Source organism: Megalobrama amblycephala, linkage group LG17 (assembly GCF_018812025.1).
Source record: "Megalobrama amblycephala isolate DHTTF-2021 linkage group LG17, ASM1881202v1, whole genome shotgun sequence".
Lineage (NCBI taxonomy): Eukaryota > Metazoa > Chordata > Actinopteri > Cypriniformes > Xenocyprididae > Megalobrama > Megalobrama amblycephala.
In genome coordinates, this window is record NC_063060.1 from 7,958,811 (window position 1) to 7,981,330 (window position 22,520).

The following is a 22,520-nucleotide window of genomic DNA, read 5'->3' on the forward strand; positions in this document are numbered from 1 at the left end:
GAGTGCTGTATCAAGGCACCTCAGTGGGAAGTCTGTGGGAAGGAAAAAGTGTGGCAAAAAACGCTGCACAACGAGAAGAGGTGACCGGACCCTGAGGAAGATTGTGGAGAAGGACCGATTCCAGACCTTGGGGGACCTGCGGAAGAAGTGGACTGAGTCTGGAGTAGAAACATTCCCCAGGTCAAGCCACTTTTGAACCAGAAACAGCGGCAGAAGCGCCTGACCTGGGCTACAGAGAAGCAGCACTGGACTGTTGCTCAGTGGTCCAAAGTACTTTTTTCGGATGAAAGCAAATTTTGCATGTCATTCGGAAATCAAGGTGCCAGAGTCTGGAGGAAGACTGGGGAGAAGGAAATGCCAAAATGCCTGAAGTCCAGTGTCAAGTACCCACAGTCAGTGATGGTCTGGGGTGCCATGTCAGCTGCTGGTGTTGGTCCACTGTGTTTTATCAAGGGCAGGGTCAATGCAGCTAGCTATCAGGAGATTTTGGAGCACTTCATGCTTCCATCTGCTGAAAAGCTTTATGGAGATGAAGATTTCGTTTTTCAGCACGACCTGGCACCTGCTCACAGTGCCAAAACCACTGGTAAATGGTTTAAGGACCATGGTATTACTGTGCTCAATTGGCCTGCCAACTCTCCTGACCTGAACCCCATAGAGAATCTGTGGGATATTGTGAAGAGAAAGTTGAGAGATGCAAGAGCCAACACTCTGGATGAGCTTAAGGCCGCTATCGAAGCATCCTGGGCCTCCATAACACCTCAGCAGTGCCACAGGCTGATTGCCTCCATGCCACGCCGCATTGAAGCAGTCATTTCTGCAAAAGGATTCCCGACCAAGTATTGAGTGCATAACTGAACATAATTATTTGAAGGTTGACTTTTTTTGTATTAAAAACACTTTTCTTTTATTGGTTGGATGAAATATGCTAATTTTTTGAGATAGGAATTTTGGGTTTTCATGAGCTGTATGCCAAAATCATCAGTATTAAAACAATAAAAGACCTGAAATATTTCAGTTGGTGTGCAATGAATCTAAAATATATGAAAGTTTAATTTTTATCATTACATTATGGAAAATAATGAACTTTATCACAATATGCTAATTTTTTGAGAAGGACCTGTATATAACCCTTTGACACGTGATTGTATGTTTAACCCTTTGACGCGTGATTGTACGCCTCAAAAGGTTAAATCGATTGCGTTTAGGGGTTGAAGAGGAACAAATTGAAACTAAGGGGCACATATCAGATCTGAGGGAGCAATGCCCTGGTTTTCCCCCTCATAAAAATAATCAGAACACCGGGTCCGTGTCACAACCTAAAACATTTACTGTCCCCCATTTTCACAGACATTAGTCCTAGACTAAAATGCATATTTGTGCTGTTTTATCTAAAAGCACTGACCCAGCACTGATTAAAAAAAAACAACAATCCAGCAAATGGGTTCATATATAAAACCCAGCATGTGTTCTGTGCAATATTTACCCAGCGCTGGGTTGCCAAATAACTCAAATTAGGTAGTTTTTAACCCAGCATTTTTAGAGTGCACCAGAGTGCACATTACATTCATCTTTTTAACAAACTGGCTGTGCTTTACAGTGAGCCTCAGGAGGTTCAGCTAATAGCCTATGTGCTGTTTTTGTCTGTTCATTTTCTGTTGCGTTGCAGTTTTGTTACCACAATTTAAGGCACGTGTAATAAAAAATAAAATAGCATTGTATTTATTATTTATTTATTTTGCATTGTCAAAATTCAATTAACAAAAGAAGTGGATAAACTATTAATGTAAAACAATATGATGTCAAACTGGATGATACAGCAACAAATTATTTAGGACTCGACAAGAAAAATGACCTTATCAGATGACAAAATATATTTCAGCAGTCTAGAAGTTCAAAGTTCAAACTGACCATTTCAATGTTTTATCTTCAATAATCTATTTATTTAGTTTGCAGAAATTCTAGTACTAAATGAGTCATCTTGAGTTAATTTAGTAAGGTATTTTTGTAATTAATATTTCAGTTCATTTCACAAATCAATTTATTATAGCATTAAACAGTTACATGATTTTATAATTTAATTTCCTGCCTGTTCATTTATGTAGTTTCCCAACTAAAGCAATATATTCACCAAGAGAATGATTAAGAATCTGAACGCACCAGTTCTTCAGAGAGGTAGGGCTCTTCTTCCTGAAGGATCAAGATGAATTGAGCTTTTGCAGTGACACCACTTGAATTCACTGTGTAACAGATCTTTCTCATACTATCCTGACTGCTTAAATTACAATGTGTGATTTCAGAATATAATTCCTCATGAATTATTCTCTGCTCACGCAGTTTATCTGCAATGCTCTTCACATTTTTAACCCTTTGAATGAGAGCCGATCTGTGTTTATCAAAAAATGTAGCTTTATCAATCTCAGAATTCAGTTGTGGCTTATCTTGGACTTGCCTTTGATTTAACTGTTCAAGTTCGTCTTTCCATATTGTGGCAGTCCACACGGACTTCTTGTCCTCCTCTCTGATAAGATTCATTTGTACGTCACCATCCTGAAGCTGTTTGACCTTAAAGAAGTTTGGATCAACATCTGTTGTAAATGAAATCCCCTCTACAGGATGGACAGAAGCACCAGGAACCTCAAGAAGGTGTGGCGTTTTCATCCGAAATGGTCTGTTAGGTCTGGGATGGCTGATCGGATAGCTTGATTTTTCATTCTGCTCAACTTTCTCTTTTGAACAAGTGTCATTCACTGGAAAAAAGTAGATGTGAAGAATGAGAGGATCTTTACAGCGCATGTAGAGGAGAAGATTGCAGTGTGCTTCCCACTTCATGATCCAGCTTATAATTAGAGTTGTAAGAGAGAAGGATGGTTGGAGTATTTTAGCATGATAACGGGTCAACTCTACAGACTGTAAAGATATTCCTTCATCTCTTTTGCTGACAAGCTTCACAGCATTGTTGAGAGAGGGGTCAGACTCTGCTAAACAGGCATAATGAGGCAGATGAGCCTCCTCCAGTTTCCCTGAGATCACGGTCACATCAATCACTGGACCAATTCGCTCACACTGAAGCCTCTCCAGCTCTGCACTGAGGAAATGTCCATCCACTGCACGGTACTGGAGAGTGACGTCACCAGAACAGACCCATCGCATTCTGGTCCTGCTGCACTCGAATCGACCCGCCTGAGTGCTGATCCTGAACTTTGACCCTCCTTCATCTGTACAGACTGACGGCTCCACCTGAACCCACTGATCACTATCAACAATGTGAACACAAGACTGACACACTGGAAGCAGGTGAAGATCCAGTCCAGAGGGTTCAGGAGCAGAGATGTTCAGCCTAAAGAACAGGGATGATAATGATAAATCAAATGACTAATGTATGAAAGATAAACATATAAACACTTTATTTAAAATAAAAGTGATCTCACTCTTTCAGCTTTTCCAAAACTTTTGGTTTGAAGTGAATCTCCACTTTCTCATTACAGCTCTGACTCCAGTCCTGTTCTGTGCACTGGTCAGTGAGTTTAATGCACTTCCTCCTTAAACATGGAGGAGAGTAGAATAGATAAAAAGATGCTAAATAAATTACAAATATGCTTTTCACTCTTGTTAGGAAACAAGAAACAAATAGATTTTACCAATATGGTGACTATATTTCAAAATTGGTAATTGGAGAAAAATCTTTAATATGAGGGGAAATACTGGTTTATTTTACAAACTAATTTTGTAGATGTTATACTCTATAATTATCAATTAATTGATCTACATTGTATAAGAAATTCACTTGTTTTGTGATTAAAATAAAATAAAGTGCTTCCTTATAAAAAAAATAAAGCACCCTTATGCTATTTATGATTAGATAAAGTCAATTGCACAAACCCTTCAATGGTCACAGTGCAGTGTGGATCCGTCAGTGATTTCTTCAGTAATACGAGTCCCTCCTCCAACAGCAATCCAGTGACACTGACACTACAATATTGCAGTTACACAAACAGTAATAAGCAAAAAAGTCCTCATAATACATTCAATACATGCTATAATTTAGTTTTAGGCTTTTTAAAGTACTATTTATGATGAAGAGATCTATAATGGCCACATAGTTTGTCCAATAATAATATTCTGTTCTGTCAGTCATGCAAATGCTCTTACCTGATCTCCTGTAGACTGGTACAGGTCTGAACGAGGGAAATGATCCCAGAAGCCCAGCTCTCATTCAGACTGAACACCTTCAGATACAACTTCTTCAAACCCACTGAGTGAAATGAAGACAGCAGCAAACTGACATGATCCTCAAGAGCTGAAGAGCTGCAAAAACATATCTGTTAAAAACATGTTTGAATAACTGTAAAGCTACTGATGAGATAAATGCAAAAAATAACATTTTCTTACTCTTCTGCTAGCTTTCCTGCCTTGCTGAGTGTCTGTGAGAAGAGCGTCCAGTCAGTGTTGGATATCTCTGAGCGTGAACAAGTAAGACTGATGTTTAAGACTGCTGGAAATGATGGATTCTTCTCTGAGGAGCTCAAAGACAACCTCAAACAGACAGAGACACAGGGGAAAATTTAATAACCGCACCGAACACTATATATTCTGAAATAAAAACTATACCATTTTGATAAGAAAGATTACAGATTATTGCAATAGTTTCTTACAAGACATCTCCATGAGTGACTGACAGGTCGAGTGACCATCTGAGACTCTCAGCGCTGTTCTCATCCTCTTGAACTCTGCCAAGTCAGAAGAACAGATAACTTGTTTAAACAACTAGTATTTATATTTAAAATGGCAATTACTTGTTTTTATATATTATGTGGCTGTATTGGAAGTAATTTACTTTAGCTCTCTCAAGATTTTTGATTCACCAAGAATCTGGATCAAATATCCAACTTCTGACAGATGCTCCACTGAAAATCTTAAGTCAAAAACAAAAATCATTTATGAATGAAATGCCATCAATCTATATAAAAATAAAAATAAATTTTCTTGAATACAAGTGTGTGTACACTTGAATCCTAGTCATTACTTAAAAAGCTATAAAATTACACAATTTATCTAAAATTGCAAGTACATGCAACAACAATAAAAATCATGCATCACACTGACCTCAGAGTCTCACACATACAGAGTGCTGGCTGAAGAATCTTGAGTTTATCAGCTGTTAAATCACAGTACATGAGGTTCAGTTCTCTGATGTGTGGACAGCACTGAAGACAGTACAGCAGCACCCAGCAGTCTGTGCTCCTCAGGGAAATGTTAGACAGATCCATGAAGCTGTGAGTTTCCAGAACTTTCCTGACAAACCTCTCATCCTGCAGCTCATACAGACAGTGGAGAGCAAATAACTCAGATCCATACTTCCGTGTCAATGCTGGAATCCTTTTTATCAGCTTTTTCTTCAATTCTCTTTTCTTCAGTTTTATGTTGTGAGGAACAGTCCACTTGATCTTTTCAAAGAGTGAGCTGCTCACCTTCTCGTTAAAGAGACCACAAAGAAACATCATGACTGAATGGGTGGGATTTGATAGTCTACCTCTGAAAATTGGAGATGACCTGTAAATTATAGCTTCTGATTCCATCAAGTTAAACAGCTCACTGATTTTGCACCAGGAATCTTCTTCATCCAGCAAAATATAATAAAGAGCTGTGAAGAACTCCTGAAAGCTGATATGGATAAATTTGAAAAATGTATGTTTTTCTTTTCCTTTAAGATCATCTTTATACAAGAACAGAGCATTATCAGGATCTAAGCCAGCCTCAGCCATACTCTTTTCATCAAAAAAGACTTGCTGATTTTGTATTCCTCTTTCTGCCAGCTGACCCAGATTCCTCAGCATCTTGAGGACAGACTGACTCTGGTCATGATGCTCCAGTAGAGTGGACACAAAGTGCACATATATGGAGGTGGTTGTCTTTAGTTCTGCCATCACATGATCATCATCTGTAAAGTATTTCTTCAGACAAAAACCGACCATCCAACACAGCAAAGGCACAGAGCAGGTAGTCAGGAGGCTTTCATTTTTCTTCACACTCTCATATGTTTTCCAGAAGAGTAGCTCATCCTGAAAGAACTTGTGGAAGTACTCCTGCACCCCTCTCTCAGAGAAGCCCACAATCTCAGTGAAACGTTGAGGCCTTTTAAACAGATTGCTTAATTCAGCAGCAGCTGTATATCTAGTGGTGACAATCACTGATGACTCCAATAGCAAGAAATCCCTCAGTAGGAAATTAAGAATGTCCATAGTTGGGGGTTTCTGGTATGGATCAGTAGGCGATGATTTTTGAAAGTGTGGATTAAATGAGAACTCATCCATCCCATCAATGAGGAAGAGGACTTTCTCTGGTGTTAACTGTAGTGATTGTGAGATCTGATCTGATGTTAAACTGGAACTCCAACTCAAGAGATCAATCAAGCTCATCTCCTCAGAAATACACTTGAGCTCATCAAATTTCAGAAGAAAAACAGCATTAAAGTTTTCAGAGTAAAGTTCTCCAGAAGCCCAGTCCAACTTAATCTTCTTTAATATGAGGGATTTACCACTTCCAGAATCACCACTGAGAATCACAGTTTTCGGTGTGTTTCCATCACTGTCAGGACTGAACAGCTGGTCTATTCTGATGTTGTGATTCTTGTCATTTGATAACAGCTGACATGATGTTGTTGTTCCAGAAGCGTGAGCAGACCTCACATATTCATGACAGTATTTCTCAGCCTGCTCTTTGCTCCTCTGAATGATCACTGGTTCAATGTAGTGGGTGGCCAGTTGCACACGTTCATTAGATGGAACTTCATATTCTGACACAAACTTATATTTGTCAGTGACTGAAGGCTTGTACTCTCGTATCATGGGTATACGCACTACAGAAAACAGAAAACAAAAACAAGTTTAAATGAACAAAAACTAGTTTCTTGTTCTTCCCTTCAAAGCTAAAATTACAAACAAGGACCTCCTGTAATCATGAAATGCATTAGGAGTTACACCAACACATGCTGAAATATTATCCCTTTAATACAAATATTAAAACCTAAGGATCTATTGGCATAGTCAGGGTTAAAAACATATGAACCTGTTTAAAATTGGATATTTATAGGTCATAGAGGACATGCATGTAAAATCCATGACTTTGGAAGCTGTTGTTGTGCAGCATCCCTGTCTGTTGTATGACATGTTGCAAATCCCTTTTTTACACCCCTGTTAATAAGCAAAATGCTCAATTAGTACAAAAGCACTAAAATAGGAACTTTTGACACTACAGTGGCATAACTAAATGAGATGCTGTAAATAACACTTTTATCATTTGTTAATCGTGGTATAGTTATAAGCATTAATAAAGGCTATGATGAACTGTGCATCCCATAATCTCATTTCTGTTTTCATACAGTATTGCATTTTGCAAGATTCCTTTTGTAACAGTAAGTACCATTATGCACCAAAAATTTTATAGTAAGTAAAATTATCTTTTCCATTTATTACCTAAATCACAATTCCCGTCCAAGTCGTCTGCGATTGTTGTCAGTTCAAGAATTATCATATCTACAATGCTGTTCGGGTCTTCAGGGACTGAGTCTGCAGAGAGTGACTGGAAACATGAAAAAAATACTTCAGAGCTTTCTTTCTTTTCTAAATAAAGGTTTTTCAGAGATTAAAAGCATAGAGCTTGGGATGGTTCGTAAAAAGCACATTTATTATGTGTCTTTATACAGTGAGATTATCATTATTTAATATGAGCACAATACTCAGTTTCATCTGACAACATTCCTGACAACACTGAAAAGCTCTTTGGAGTCTTCTGAAACATATTCCTCTAGTGGCTCAAATTAATAATCAATTAACCATTAGAATAAGTTCTTTCACTGACTGACTGGCTGAAGTTTAGTCTGCAGCTCTTTTAGTAAAAGGTTTTATAACTCACCTTGCCAGAAACAGGGCTCATAACATAGTTACTCAACATCGTTTCTCTGATCTTCAAGGACATGTCTGTGTATTTTCTCTGTGTGGAACAATTTAAAATCACAGTGTTTTAAGTGGTGCACCAGTTTCTTTCTTTCTTTCTTTCTTTCTTTCTTTCTTTCTTTCTTTCTTTCTTTCTTTCTCTCTTTTTAATTATCAAAAGTTATTTGTAAACAATGGAATTCGAATAGGCCATGTACACACCGCATCTAAAAACATTTGTAATTACTCCAATTCTGTACACAAACCACATTAACATTAAATCTATGTAATACAGTACAGACTGAAATGAACTAAACTGAATTGAAATTAATGGTTAATCACATAATAAAACATAAAAAGTAAAAATAATATTTGGAATTTTCATCCAAAAGGAGGAAGCAATGCTAATATTATTTAATAATAGATTCACATAACATGCTTTTGGTCTGAAATATGCTTTTTACTTTGTGTCAATTAAAGAAATAAAGTATCAGTTTTTGTTCAGTGTTTGATGTCTATTATGCACATACAAAACACTTTTCATGTTGTTCTGATCATTTTTAAAATGACAGTAAATCATCAAATATTATGAGAAATCAACAATCAACATGTTTAGGTGTTAGCATTAGCAACCACATCTGCTTACCAGATTCTCACTCCTCTCTGCTGCAGCTGTTACAGTCTCATGATTTTTGTGCTCGTCCATCATACACAGATGACATATACACTGCTGGTCAGACCGACAAAAATATTCCAGTGGCTTATCATGTTGAGAGCAGATCATCTCCTGCGGGCGTCCAGTGGCCTCTGTTATTTCGTGTCTCTCATCTTGAAAAAAACTGTCATGTTCTTTGAGGTGATTTTGACAAAAAGAGATCTGACACACCAGACAAGACTTGATGGCTTTGTTTTGGTCTCCAGTACAGACATCACACTCCACATCTCCAGATTCAGTGTAACGGTGAACAGGCTGAGCAGCTTGTAGTTTTGTCTGCTTGAGTTTCTCCAGCACTTCAGCCAGCATGGTGTTTTTACCTAAAACAGGTCTTGGAGTGAAGGTCTGTCTGCACTGAGGGCAGCTGTAGACTCTCTTCTGATCACCCTGATCCCAGCAGCCTGTAATACAGCTCATACAGTAACTGTGTCCACAGGGAATGATCACTGGATCCTTCAGTAGATTTAGACAGATTGGACAGATGAACGGATCCTCAGGCACTGAAATACTGGCTTCTGCCATTTTTCTGTGAACACAAATGCACACAGCAAAACAAACAACTGTGTAACAGTCAACCATTCAAGCTAACACTGCTTTATTGTTAATTAAAGTAAAAATCCCAGTAAGACACTCACTGCTGGATGTTCAGTAATGGATCTCAAGAAATACCAGCTTCTGCCATTTCACATTTTACACAAAGAGACATAAAACAGCTCAACAACACTTGAGTTTCTCTCTCTACTGAGAAGTTGAAAATGTTTCCTGGTTCTCCGACGTGTGCAAAATGGGTGTGTCCAGTGACATGTTTAACTGGTTAATGCTGTATGTACTGGCCATCTGTAGCACAGGGAGTCTTCCTGATGGAGCGCTGTACATGAATATATATATATAAAAAATGAATGATAGTAAATGTGCATATAGCCCATGCCTCAGAGTTATGTTTGGTTTGTCTGTTTTAGTTTTGTTTGTTTTTGTCCCGGGCTGCCTGCTTTTTTGATTTCCTTGTCTGTTTATCTGGTTTTTCATTGAATGATTAAGTTGAAAGCCTGTTGCTCGTTTCTTTTATTGGTATGGTTTTGCATATTTTGAACAAACATTTGAATTCACTAAGATCAGTATTTTCTGTTGGGCTCTTGAATCTTGATGATTTAGTTTGTTTTTCTCTGGATGCTTTAATAGTATGTCAGAGGAAGCTGAGACAGAATAACTTCAGGTGATGTTGCCTGTTAATTCATGTCATTGTGGAGTGGTTCACTGTCTATATCTGAAGTCTCACTGATCATAAGTGTGCTACATGCCAGCACACAAAACTCATTCATGGCTCCCAGCATGCATTGAAGCATGAATAACTTATGCAGCTGAATTCTTTTAATAATTAGATTTGAATATTTTTTGATTGTCACCATTGTTGAGGTTTGCATAATGAGTGTTTGATGTCTAAGTGTGTCGCAACATTTAGTAGGTTGTAGGTTTTTCATCACACAGATCTCCTTAGTGCTGCAAGTGCTCTGTCTATCACAACAGCTGAAATTTTTACATAAAACTACAGAAAAGCAGTCATTTAATAGTCATTAAAACAAATACACCAGTCTGCTTTTTCAACTTTATCAAGCAATGCACAAATGTTCACTGAAAACACTTGCAAAAGTCAAGATTCAAGAGCAAAACTAAAGCAAACACCGATCAACATCATGGTGACATAACAAAACTTATTTTAACCAAACATCAACATTTAAACCTTTGTTTATCTCAGTAAGAACTTTTGTATGTTTAAAATAAATAAATTCAACTGGTTAGCAATATTTGAAGCTGGTAAAGCTGTTTGTGGAGTTGTTTAATCGTCTTCTGCTGAAGGATTTAATGTTGTACTTCATATTAAGTTATCACCATTAACTGTGTTTCCATTGTCTGGCCTAAAACGGGCGTGCTAGTGCGTGCCAGGGCCAGTGACATTTCCACTGACACTTCCGGGGCTTGATCAGACCTCGTTGGGGCTTCCTCAGGGCCAATGGCCAGGGGTTTTTGGCCTGCCGAATAGCTTGGTCCAAAGTGGGCCAGCTTGAACTTGAGGAGGGGTTACGAACAAAGGCAGAGTTTATCTGAGTATGGAGATGGCAGCGCCACGGATGATTTTTGGGCTCTGTGCTACAGGTCCTAGGCAAAAAAGCCCTGACTCGGACTGGCCTGACAGTGGAAAAGTGGCTATTACCTGGGTTATGCGTCAAACGGCATCCAACGATGTCCTTAGCATTCAATGGACTCTCTTTTCTCATTTGGAAGACCTTGACTTTGCTGATGATCTGGTGTTAATATCAGCCACACACACTCACATTTAGGAAAAGTCAGATAGACTGAGCAGATATGCTAAACAGACCAGCTTACACATAAACGCAGGCCATGCATATCAATGCTCCTGTCTCTGATCCAGTTACAATTGAGGGAGAGCCAATCGAGGATGTGAATGATTTCACGTATCTTAGCAGCATTATTAGCACTGATAATGGAGCCCAAAAAGACATCAAGGCCCAAATAAATAAAGCAAGAGGAGCTTTTAGCAGGCTCAGAACCATCTGGAAGTCTAAACAGCTAAGCCTCAGAACAAAGATCAAGCTTTACAACAGCAATGTTAAATCAGCTCTAAATGTTGGAGAATAGTGAAAGTAGAGATGAGCAAGGTAGAGACCTTCCATAAGAGTTGCATAACTGCAACGTCTAATGGCCCAATACCATCTATAATGTCAACCTATACAAAAAGATAAAATCCAAGAACATATCTCAGGAGATCAAGATAAGATGGCTTGGACATGTACTAAGGATGTCTCAGGAAAGGATACCCAAAGTGGCTTTGTATTGGACACCTCCATTTTTGTTGTTTCTCTTTCCTTCAGTGATTCTACTTGTTAACAGCAGGTGTTTGAATGTACCCAAATACCCAGTATTTTAGAACAAACCATAATGTTTGCAAATATAAAAGTACTGCTTTGCAAGCTCTGTAAAAGATCATTTGATCAAGTTTTTTATTCATTATCTTTTTGTTAATATAAATATATTTATAATAATAAAAAAATAAAAATATGGAAGAAAAATAAAAGGTTTAATATCTATAGATGATTACATACTGTAAAAAAAATATTTTTGAAGCTGTAAATTAAAAAAGATTATTGGAGTACGTTTTACAAGCAAATACCTTACAGTCTTTCTTCTTCTCAATTTCATGTTAATTCAATGTGTTTCTTTTCATTTCTTTGTAATTCCTACACAATTTTTCTTCAATATATAAAATGTTGGGCTTTTGGCATTAAAACAGCATAAAATGTGTATGGCTTAAAAATGTTCACCTAAAAATTAAAACCAGGATGTTTTCTTCCATGGAACACAAAAGTAAAAAAAAAAAAAAAAAAAAAAAAAAAGGTCCCTTTTATACATTTGTAAAATGTATAAAAGTGTATGCTGTAGGACAAAGTCAACATGTTCTGATAAATTTCTCCTTTGGTTTCATGAAAGAAAAAAATAATATGGTTTTTCATTGGCATGAGAGTGAGTAAATTACAATTGTAATTTGTAAAATGTTCCTCTGCATTTATAAGATTGTTTTATGTTCAGGTGGCTTCATCTTCCCTCTTTTCTCCAGGTCATGTTTGTTTCCGTGTCTTGGTTGCAGGGGTCTTCTTCTTGCACTTTCATATCAAAAATACACTTGATTGTCATGCATTAATGTAAATTTCTGCACCACAATCTGTTGAGCATAAAAAGTGTGCTCACAAAGGTGGTTACTGTTTGATTTCAGAGCACAAGTGTTTGACATATATTTTAATACAGTAGATAACATGCAATTGACACTCACTGTTCAAATCATTTTAGCTGGCTGTCCTTCTGCTCGTCCACCTCATTTTTTTTTTTTAGTTGTCACACCACCTTTTACCATCAACCACAGGACAGGTTATATTAGACCACCTATACAGATAGGTTTGAGTTTATAATCTCAAAATAATGTAGATTCTCTTACCCAGGTCTTTGAAGAGGAATTTTTCATGATGTTTCAGCGCATAATAAAAGTCATTTTTCACTCTGTCTCCTCCAGAATGCAGTGCTTCAAACAGCTTTCTCATTTTGCCCTGGTTGGTTCCTTCTGCTCTGATCTCTAAATATGTTTCATCATGTATCATGTCTTTATTTTTTAACTCATCTGCTATTGCCATCACAACCTTAACCCTTTGAATAAGCGCTGCCCGGTTCCTATCCACAAACTGGGCCTCTGAAAAACAAATTATTAAATTAATCACAGTTTTACACAGTACTCAAACAAGCCAAAACATTTCAGATCAGAGTGACCAAATAGAGCCACCAGCAGAATGAAGTAGCTTGTGTTTAGTGACACATGAACATTCTAGAAAATTGCAGGAACAAGCAGCATCTGAGACTGGTGCCTACATCAGCCACGTCTCCAAACTTTACTTTCCACTATCAATGAAAAATAATTTTCTGTCTAACCTAAATTGTTATGATCACTTACATTATATTTTTTGTTTGTTTTGTGTTGTTTTTAATTTAAACATCTTTAAAAACAAAACATTTATGTCAATTTACATACAAACTTAGTTGATCCCAATAGCTAAGGCACATTTGCTGAAAACATTTCTCCAAAACTATAAGGAAGCATGGATGACAGACAGACAGACAGACAGACAGATAGATAGATAGATAGATAGATAGATAGATAGATAGAGAGAGAGAGAGAGAGAGATGCAACCTTCGGATGGCTTCTGCTTCTCTTCTTCATGTTTGTTGTTGTTTATTTGTGAGGTTAACCTGTCAAACGAACACAGATAATCTATTAAGATTTTCAATGCTTTATTTTTGTCACATAAAAGTTGGGTTTCATTAAAAACAACAACAAGAACAACAACAGTGATTTAAGGTAAAGCATGATATAATTGGTCCAAGTTGCTGACCTGCTTGGCGATATAGACCTTAATACCTATTTTAGTGAAGCTGATGCTTAATAATATGATAATCATCTAGGACAGAGATATTTAAATTAGTTCTTATATCAGTTATATCTTACATTCTAGAACTAAACGGCAGCATTGCTGGCATCTTTTCCAAGATGAATGACATGATTTCATGATATGTAGCATAGCTTGGATAGCTGTCTAAATTAATTTGACTTTTGCAGTCACACTACTTGAATGCACTGTGTAACTCATATTATCCTGACTGCTTAAATTAGTATGTGTGATTTCAGAATATAGTTCCTCATGAATTATTTTATCTGCAATGCTCTTCACATTTTTAACCCTTTGAATGAGAGCTGATCTGTGTTCCTCATAATACTGAGCTTTATTAATCTCAGAATTCAGTTGTGGCTCAATTTGGACTTGCCTTTGAATTAACCTGTCAAATTTGGCTTTCCATATTGTGGAAATCCAAACGGATGTATTGTCCTTCACTCTGACAAGATTCAAAGGTACATCACCATACTGACGTTGCATGATCTCGAAGAAGTTTGGATCAACATCTGTTCTAAATGAAATCCCCTCTTCAGGAAGCACAGAAGCACCAGGAACCTCAAGAATGTGCGCCGTTTTCATCTGAAATGGTCCGTTAGGTCTGGGATGAGAGATCCGATGATCAGATTTTTCATTCTGCTCAACATATTCTTTTGAACAAGTGTCATTCATTGGAAAAAAGTAGATATGAAGAATGAGAGGATCTTTACAGTGCATGTAGATAAGAAGGTCACAGTGTTCTTCCCACTGTGTGAACAGGCTTATAATTAGAGTTATAAGAGAGAAGGATGGTTGGAGTATTTTAGCATGATAACGGGTCAACTCTACAGATTGTAAAGATATTCCTTCATCTCTTTTGTTCAGGAGCTTCACAGTATCTGTGAGAGAGGGGTCAGACTCTGCTAAACAGGCGTAATGAGGCAGATGAGCCTCCTCCAGTTTCCCTGAGATCACGATCACATCAATCACTGGACCAATTCTCTCACACTGAAGCCTCTCCAGCTCTGCACTGAGGAAACGTCCATCTACTGCACAGTACTGGAGAGTGACGTCACCAGAACAGACCCATCGCATTCTGGTCCTGCTGCACTCGAATCGACCCGCCTGAGTGCTGATCCTGAACTTTGACCCTCCTTCATCTGTACAGACTGACGGCTCCACCTGAACCCACTGATCACTATCAACAATGTGAACACAAGACTGACAGTGAAGATCCAGACCAGACTGTTCATAGTCAGAGATGTTCAGCCTAGAGAACAGAGATGATAATGATAAATGAGATGATGAATGTATAAATAAGAAAAATATAAAAACTTTTTTTGTAAAATTAAAATGATCTCACTCTTCCAGCTCCTCCAAAACCTTTGGTTTGAAGTGAATCTCCACTTTCTTATTACAGCTCTGACTCCAGTCCTCTTCTGTGCATTGGTCAGTGGGTTTACAGCACTTCCTCCTTAATAAACATGGAGGAAACCAGAATAAATAAAATTATACAAAATATATCACCATTATGCTGGAGATTCTTTTTTAAGAGACCATGATATTGTTAGATCTGAACCACATTGGTGATTGTATTTCAAATTAAGCAATTGGGGACCGTAAAATGGAGAGTGGAATCTCATCCTTAACCTATAACAAGGAAAATTCACATTTATTTTACAAAAAAAACTTGATTAGCTTGATACCCTTTTAATGAAATAACAGATCAGAAATGATCAGATATCTGAAGATTCTTAACTTCTATCCTCATTAAGTAATTTATCATTTGTTTTGTGGTTTTAATCTAGTTAAAATGCATCTAGGCATTAGACTAAAAAAAAGCACATTGGGCACACATACCCTTCAATGGTCACAGTGCAGTGTGGATCCGTCAGTGATTTTTGCAGTAACTCAAGTCCCTCTTTCAGCAGCAATCCAGTGACACTGACACTACAATATTAATGTTACATAAACATCAATAAGCAAAAAATCATAATAATGGGCTATTAATTTTTTGTACTGCTTTCATAGCAAAACTTTCAATTCTTTAACAAAATGACACATTCTGAAGAAAATAGCTGTCAGCGCTTCTTGAATATGGTGCAAAAGTTCCATAAAACCATCATAAAAATTGGTCCATATTTTTGGCCTCTGTATTGCAAATCATCTGAAGATATACAATAGCTTTGTGTGCGAGGAACAGACCAAAACTAAAGGTTGACGTGACTGCAGGGGTTCAACCTTAATGTTATGAAGCGATGAGAATACTTTTTGTGCGCAAAAACAAAAAATTAATGACTTTATTAAACAATTTCTTCTCTACCCTGTCAGTATTGGCTGGCTCCTGCATCAGGAGGATGTTGTTGAATAAAATCGTTATTTTTGTTTTGTTTTTGCACACAAAAAGTATTCTTGTCGCTTCATAACAGTAAGGTTGAACCACTGTAGTCACATCAACTTGTTTAATGATGTCTTTAGTACCTTTCTGGACCTTGAAAGTGGTGGTTAAATTGCTGTCAATGGAGGAGTCACATACCTCTTGGATTTCATCAAAAATATCTTAATTTGTGTTCTGAAGATGAACGAAAGTCTTGCAGGTGTGGAACGACATGAGGGTGAGTAATTAATGACAGAATTTTCATTTTTGGGTGAAATAACCCATTAAGCATCCAATAACTGTGTGGGGCCACTGTACCTGGTATCAGAGGACATGACAGAAATCACTTTCATGAACTAAAGCAAATGCTCTTACCTGAGCTCCTGTAGACTGGTGCAGGTCTGGACGAGGGAAATGATCCCAGAAGCCCAGCTCTCATTCAGACTGAACACCTTCAGATCCAACTTCTTCAAACCCACTGAGTGAAATGAAGACAGCAGCAAACTGATATGATCCTCAAGAGCTGAAGAGCTGCAAAAATTGCATGTGACCATTACATGTATGAATAACATTAAAGCTACTGATGAGATCATCAGCGTAATCGTAAAATTCTCATCTTACTCTTGTGCTAATTTTCCTGCATTGCTGATTCTCTGTAAGAAGAGTGTCCAGTCAGTGCTGGATATCTCTGAGTGTGAACATGTAAGACTGATGTTTAAGACTGCTGGAAATGATGCATGGACCCTTTTCACACTTCCAGGGTTCTCAGAAGCGAACATCATCATGGTTGGGCCTATAGCTTTAAGTCCTATAGCAGTAAAAGGGAGATGACAGCAAATATAATTTTTGTATTTGCATTTGCTCTAAAAGAAAAATCTATGATAATGTTTCCACAACTTTACAACAGAGGGAAAAATTTTGACCATCACTCCCTCAGCAGTTGTAAACACCCTCACAGCAGTATTATGGTAATTAGGTTTTGTCATTTACTGCCAAGGTAATATAACACAAAGTATAGTATTATAAATATGCATTCTTTTTTTAAATTAAAATATTAAAATTAAAAACTTTACTAGTGAAACTGTGAAAATGCATCGTCTCAGTATGTGAAAAGGTTCTGTTCTTCTCTGAGGAACTCAAAGTCAACCTGGAACAAAGAAAAACACAGAGGAACATTTATTTAATGTTATTTAAGCACCACACTTACTATGAATTATATTTGTTTTCTACAACATACATTTTTCTATATAAGAATATATACTTATGCTATTAATTATTCTTGATAAGAAAGATTATATTTTATGTGCAATATTTTCTTACAAGATTTCTCCAGGAGTGACTGACAGGTCAAGTGTCCATCTGGGACTCTCAGCGCTGTATTCATCTTCTTGAACTCTACCAAGTCATAGAACCAGATAACTTTTCAAACAATTTATTTAAATTCAATAATTTATTAAAATGTATGACTCTATTGGAAGTATGTGTTTGTTAAAATTACTTCAGTTTTTTCAAGATTTTTGATTCACCAAGAATCTGGATGAAATCTCCAACTTCTGGAAGGTTTTTCACTGACAACCTTGAACCAAAGCCAAAATTCATTTAGAATTTAAATTAATAAAATATTTAAGCCATGACATAAATATTATATTTGGGTCAGTGTCAAATAAGCATTTCTGAGATAAAGGAGAAATTTCTAAAAAATCTAGTTTAAAATACTTCTACATAGAGATCTCATTTTATGTTGATATCATATGATTTTGAAAATTTCTTTTTTTTATTTAATGTAAAAAATGTCAATTAAAAAATCAAAACCGCAATATTTCCAGTTTTAGTATTGTTGCTGTTGTTGTTGTTGTCATGTCATATACCACATATACGACAGACACACTTGCAATATACTTGCAACAAGTCACAGTATAAGTAAAACTAATAATTATTTGTATTTTTAGAAGAGTTTCAATCAGTTATGAATTAAGTTTCAATCTTCAAGAGTTTCTCCATGCATCACACTGACCTCAGAGTCTCACACATACAGAGTGCTGGCTGAAGAATCTTGAGTTTATCAGCTGTTAAATCACAGTACATGAGGTTCAGTTCTCTGATGTGTGGACAGCACTGAAGACAGTACTGCAGCACCCAACAGTCTGTGCTCCTCAGGGAAATGTTGGACAGATCCATGAAGCTGTGAGCTTCCAGAACTTTCCTTTCAAACCCCACATTTTGGAGCTCATACAGACAGTGGAGAACATATAGTTCACATCTATGCCATGTTGTCATTGTAAGAATTCTTTGCTTCAGTGTTTTCTTCAGTGTTCTTTTCCTCAGTTTTATGGTGTTAGAGACAGTTAATTTGACTGTTTTAAAAAGTGAGCTGATCACCTCCTCATTTAAGAGACCATAGAAGAACAGCAAAACTGATGGGATGGGATTTGATCTTCTTTCAAGAGATAGGCATTCAACTATAGCTGAGCCCATCAAGTTCAACAGCTCACTGACTTTCCACCAAGACACTTCTTCATCAAGCAGGACCCAAAGAGCAGCGAAAAACCACTGAAAGCTGAAGTGCATGAACTTGACAACTGGTTCTGGTTTTCCATTAACATATTCTTTATACAAGAACAGACACTTGGTGGCAACTAAGCCAGTCTCTGCCACATCCTTTTTATTAAAAAAGACTTGCTGATTTTGTATTCCTCTCTCTGCCAGCTGACCCAGATTCCTCAGCATGGTGAGGACAGACTGACTCTGATCATGATGCTCCAGCAGAGCAGACACAAAGTGCACATATATGGAGGTGGTTGTCTGTAGTTTTTTCACCATAACCTGACTATCAGTTGAGTATTTCTTCAGACAAAAACAGACCATCCAACACAGCAAAGGCACAGAGCAAGCAGTCAGGAGGCCTTCATTTTTCTTCACACTCTCATATGTTTTCTTAAAGAGTTGCTCATCCTGAAAGAACTTGTGGAAGTACTCCTGCACCCCTCTCTCAGAGAAACCCATGATCTCAGTGAAACGCTGAGGTCCCTCAATGAGATTCATCACTGTATCATCAGCTATAGATCTCATAGTTACAAGCATGAATGATTCAGGTAGCAGAACACCCCTCAACAGGTTCCTAAGAATAACCATAGATGATGCTCTCTTGGATGGATTAGTGTGTGGTATGAAATGAATGCGTGAACAAGATACATACTCATCCATTCCATCAATGAGGAAGAGGACTTTCTCTGGTGTTAACTGCAATATCTTTGAAATCTGATCTGATGTTAAACTGCTACTGCAGCTCAAGAGATCAATCAAGCTTTTCACATCAGAAATACACTTCAACTCTTCACACTTCAACAGAAAAACTACATCAAAGTTTTCAGAGTAAAGTTCTCCAGAAGCCCAGTCCAACATGATCTTCTGTAACGTGAAGGATTTACCTCTTCCAGAATCACCACTGAGAATAACAGTTTTCGGTGTGTTTCCATCACTGTCAGGACTGAACAGCTGGTCTATTCTGATGCTGAGATTCTTGTCATTTGATAACAGTTGAGACAATGTTTTTGTTCCAGAAGCGTGAGCAGACTTCACATGTTCATGGTAGTATTTCTCATTCTGCTCTTTGCTCCTCTGAATGATCACTGGTTCAGTGTAACGGGCAGCCAGTTCCACACATTCATCAGATGGAGGGTTATACTCGGTCACAAACTTGCATCTGTCAATGACTGTCTTCCTGTACTGATTCTTGCTGCTCCAATCTACATAAAAAGAAATGCAACAGGGAAAATAGGTGTGCTGAATGCTGTTACTGGAAACCCCTGCAGCATATTAAGGAGAATGAGGAAGTTGTTGAGTACATATGTTGCACACCTTCTTTCCATGCAAGAATGCTAGACATGCTTTGTGAATAGAAATCTGATGCAACAACAATAGACCTAAAATGAAACCCTGTAACTGACACTTTCATGACTAATAATTTGTGTAGTTATTTGTGAACTGTGCAGCCTTATTGTGTGTTTTAAAGGTGCCAAAGAACATGTTTTTAAAAGATGTAATATAAGTCTAAGGTGTCCCCTGAATGTGTCTGTGAAGTTTCAGCTCAAAATACCCCTTAGATTTTTTTTTTAACTGCCTATTTTGGGGCATCATTATACTGTAAATGCGCCGAGTTCACCCGAATTCAGGGTGTGCGGCCCCTTTAATTCTCGTGCTCCACGCTCCAAGAGCTCGCGCTTGCCTTAAACAACATAAAAAAAGTTCACACAGCTAATATAACCGTCAAAATGGATCTTTACAAAGTGTTCGTCATGCAACATGTCTAATCGCGTAAGTATAGTATTTATTTGGATGTTTACATTTGATTCTGAATGAGTTTGAGGCTGTGCTCCGTGGCTAAAGCTAACATTACACACTGTTGGAGAGATTTATAAAGAATGAAGTTGTGTTTATGAATGATACAGACTGCAAGTGTTTAAAAAATGAAAATAATGACAGTCGTGTCTCCGTGAATACAGTAAGAAACGATGATAACTTTAACCACATTTAACAGTACATTAGCAACATGCTAACGAAACATTTAGAAAGACAATTTACAAACACCACTAAAAATATCACGATACCATGGATCATGTAAGTTATTATTGCTTCATCTGCCATTTTTCGCTATTGTTCTTGCTTGCTTACCTAGTCTGATGATTCAGCTGTGCACAGATCCAGACGTTAATACTGCCTGCCATTGTGAAATGCTTTGAACATGAGCTGGCATATGCAAATATTGGGGCGTACATATTAATGATCCCGACTGTTACGTAACAGTTGGTGTTATGTTGAGATTTGCCTGTTCTTTGGAGGTCTTTTAAACAAATTAGATTTATATAAGAAGGAGGAAACAATAGAGTTTGAGACTCACTATATGTCATTTCCATGTACTGAACTCTTGTTATTCAACTATGCCGAGGTAAATTCAATTTTTGAATCTAGGGCACCTTTAACATAGTATTGTACAATACAAGACTTATTTCTAAATATAAATAAACAATACAAACTTTACCCATTCCATATATCTTCTCTATTTGCCATCTATCTAGTTTCTCTTTTGGCTGAGAGGCAGATGCTTGTGCATCAGAAGAGAGGGGATAACTGACAGTGGTGCTCAGTGAGTCTGGTCCAAAAGAAAAAATGAGAGGCCGGAAACTCTACATGAAGAAAAAATACATTCACAAAGACAATCTGCTTCAGAGATACATTAATACATACAATTATTTTGGAATATCATATGTTACACATAAAATAACAATTATAGTAAGTCCTTTCACTCCATTGGAAAGAAAAGATCTTTCCAGTACCTCAGACAGCCTGTTACCAGTGGGGTTCAAATTAACTAAAGTGGCCCAGCACTGGATTCCTCACTGACTGACTGGAGCAGTTCTGCAACTATTCTTTCAGCTCTTTTCAAAACTCACCACGTCAGCTGCAGCTGGTTTAAAACGCATAACCCCCTTCTTTTTGTCCTGGATATCTTGGAATTGTCTCTGCGTGGAACAATGTAGGTTATAATCAGCTATGACAAAGTCACTGAAATTTATGGACAGTGAGCAAAAAAATATCCAGCCATAGCCTAAACTTTTTTACTTTCTAGAAATATTGCAGAGGATAATAGTTTCAATATCATAAAAGCGATAAAAAATGAATGAGAAACAAAATGTTCAGGTGTTCAGGTCATATCCACAAACAGTTCATACCAGTTTCTCACTCCTCTCTGCTGCAGCTGATACAATCTCATGGTTTTTGTGCTCGTCCATTATACACAGATAACAGATATACTGCTGGTCAGTATTACAAAAGTATTCCAGCGGTTTATCATGTTGAGAGCAGATCATCTCCTGCAGTTGCCCTGTGACATCTGTCTTACTGTGTCTTTGAAAGAAACAGTCATGTTCTTTGAGGTGATTTTGGCAAAAAGAGATCCGACACACCAGACAAGACTTGATGGCTTTGTTTGTATCCCAAGTACAGACATCACACTCACACCAAACAGGACGAGTAGTCTGTAGTTTTCTCTTTTTGAGTTCCTCAACTGGATCCTCAACCCATGAAATATTGTATTCTGCCATTTTTCTGTGAAAAAAAAAAAAAAAAAACAAAACAAAAAAACGCAGCAAAGACAGCCTAAACACGGTCACAGTCAACCACTGCAGCTGACACCAGTGAAAATCTCAGTAAGACACTCCCTGCAAAATGTGTTCAATCACTGAGTGTTTCCAGAAATGGTATTCTTAAGACGTGGGCAAAATGGGTGTGTTGTAAGACTCGATTTTCCTGCTAGACAAGAACTGAGATCATGTGCCCTGCAATAAAGCAGTAAAGCTTATCTGGAGAGAAGATCTCAAAGAAATAGCATAGGACAACACCTTGCCCTCACACAACACACACACACACACACACACACACACACACACACACACACACACACACACACACACACACACACACAAGCCCTCCTTCCCCCTGACTCAAGT

At 37.5% G+C, this 22,520-nt stretch overlaps 2 protein-coding genes across 10 annotated transcripts; both read right to left on the reverse strand.

Annotated features, from left to right (window-relative positions):
• Positions 1-1,186: 1,186 nt before the first annotated feature.
• On the reverse strand, positions 1,187-9,416 carry LOC125251178 (NACHT, LRR and PYD domains-containing protein 1 homolog). Of its 4 annotated transcripts, XM_048164130.1 has the most exons (12): positions 9,285-9,416; positions 8,581-9,175; positions 7,915-7,992; positions 7,476-7,581; positions 5,107-6,859; positions 4,838-4,915; positions 4,656-4,730; positions 4,393-4,536; positions 4,153-4,308; positions 3,883-3,972; positions 3,432-3,542; positions 1,752-3,340 (listed from the first exon to the last, which is right to left on the reverse strand). In XM_048164130.1, the coding sequence occupies exons 2-12, from the start codon at positions 9,169-9,171 to the stop codon at positions 2,143-2,145; spliced, it is 4,380 nt and encodes a 1,459-aa protein (XP_048020087.1). In that variant the 5' UTR covers positions 9,172-9,175; positions 9,285-9,416; the 3' UTR covers positions 1,752-2,142. The 4 variants fall into 4 exon arrangements, with proteins under 4 accessions (XP_048020089.1, XP_048020087.1, XP_048020086.1 ...); XM_048164132.1 differs by lacking the exons at positions 8,581-9,175; positions 9,285-9,416 and adding an exon at positions 7,069-7,193 and having other exon boundaries at positions 1,187-3,340; positions 7,915-7,939; XM_048164129.1 differs by lacking the exon at positions 9,285-9,416 and having other exon boundaries at positions 8,581-9,228.
• LOC125251181 (NACHT, LRR and PYD domains-containing protein 1 homolog) lies at positions 9,285-22,250 on the reverse strand. 6 transcript variants are annotated; one of them, XM_048164137.1, is made up of 16 exons: positions 21,744-22,250; positions 21,465-21,533; positions 21,053-21,197; positions 18,029-19,760; positions 17,513-17,590; positions 17,335-17,409; positions 17,088-17,161; positions 16,636-16,822; positions 16,390-16,545; positions 15,498-15,587; positions 15,001-15,111; positions 14,032-14,907; positions 13,400-13,458; positions 12,656-12,904; positions 12,494-12,564; positions 9,285-12,326 (listed from the first exon to the last, which is right to left on the reverse strand). In XM_048164137.1, exons 1-15 carry the CDS (start codon positions 22,113-22,115, stop codon positions 12,536-12,538), a joined length of 4,302 nt encoding a protein of 1,433 aa, XP_048020094.1. In that variant the 5' UTR covers positions 22,116-22,250; the 3' UTR covers positions 9,285-12,326; positions 12,494-12,535. The 6 variants fall into 6 exon arrangements, with proteins under 6 accessions (XP_048020094.1, XP_048020093.1, XP_048020092.1 ...); XM_048164136.1 differs by having other exon boundaries at positions 9,285-12,385; XM_048164135.1 differs by having other exon boundaries at positions 9,285-12,564.
• Positions 22,251-22,520: the final 270 nt, after the last annotated feature.

Excerpts from the sequence above, each read along its gene's own strand:
- LOC125251178 (XM_048164129.1), bottom strand. The coding sequence starts at position 9,228 with ATGGTTGACTGTTACACAGTTGTTTGTTTTGCTGTGTGCATTTGTGTT. Across the intron at positions 7,993-8,580 it reads CAGAGAGGAGTGAGAATCTG|AGAAAATACACAGACATGTC; the intron begins GTAAGCAGATGT and ends TGTTCCACACAG. Across the intron at positions 3,973-4,152 it reads ACCAGTCTACAGGAGATCAG|TGTCAGTGTCACTGGATTGC; the intron begins GTAAGAGCATTT and ends GCAATATTGTAG.
- LOC125251181 (XM_048164137.1), bottom strand. The coding sequence starts at position 22,115 with ATGGCAGAATACAATATTTCATGGGTTGAGGATCCAGTTGAGGAACTC. Across the intron at positions 17,162-17,334 it reads GTCACTCCTGGAGAAATCTT|GTTGACTTTGAGTTCCTCAG; the intron begins GTAAGAAAATAT and ends TCTTTGTTCCAG. Across the intron at positions 12,905-13,399 it reads GAAGCAGAAGCCATCCGAAG|AGGCCCAGTTTGTGGATAGG; the intron begins GTTGCATCTCTC and ends TTTGTTTTTCAG.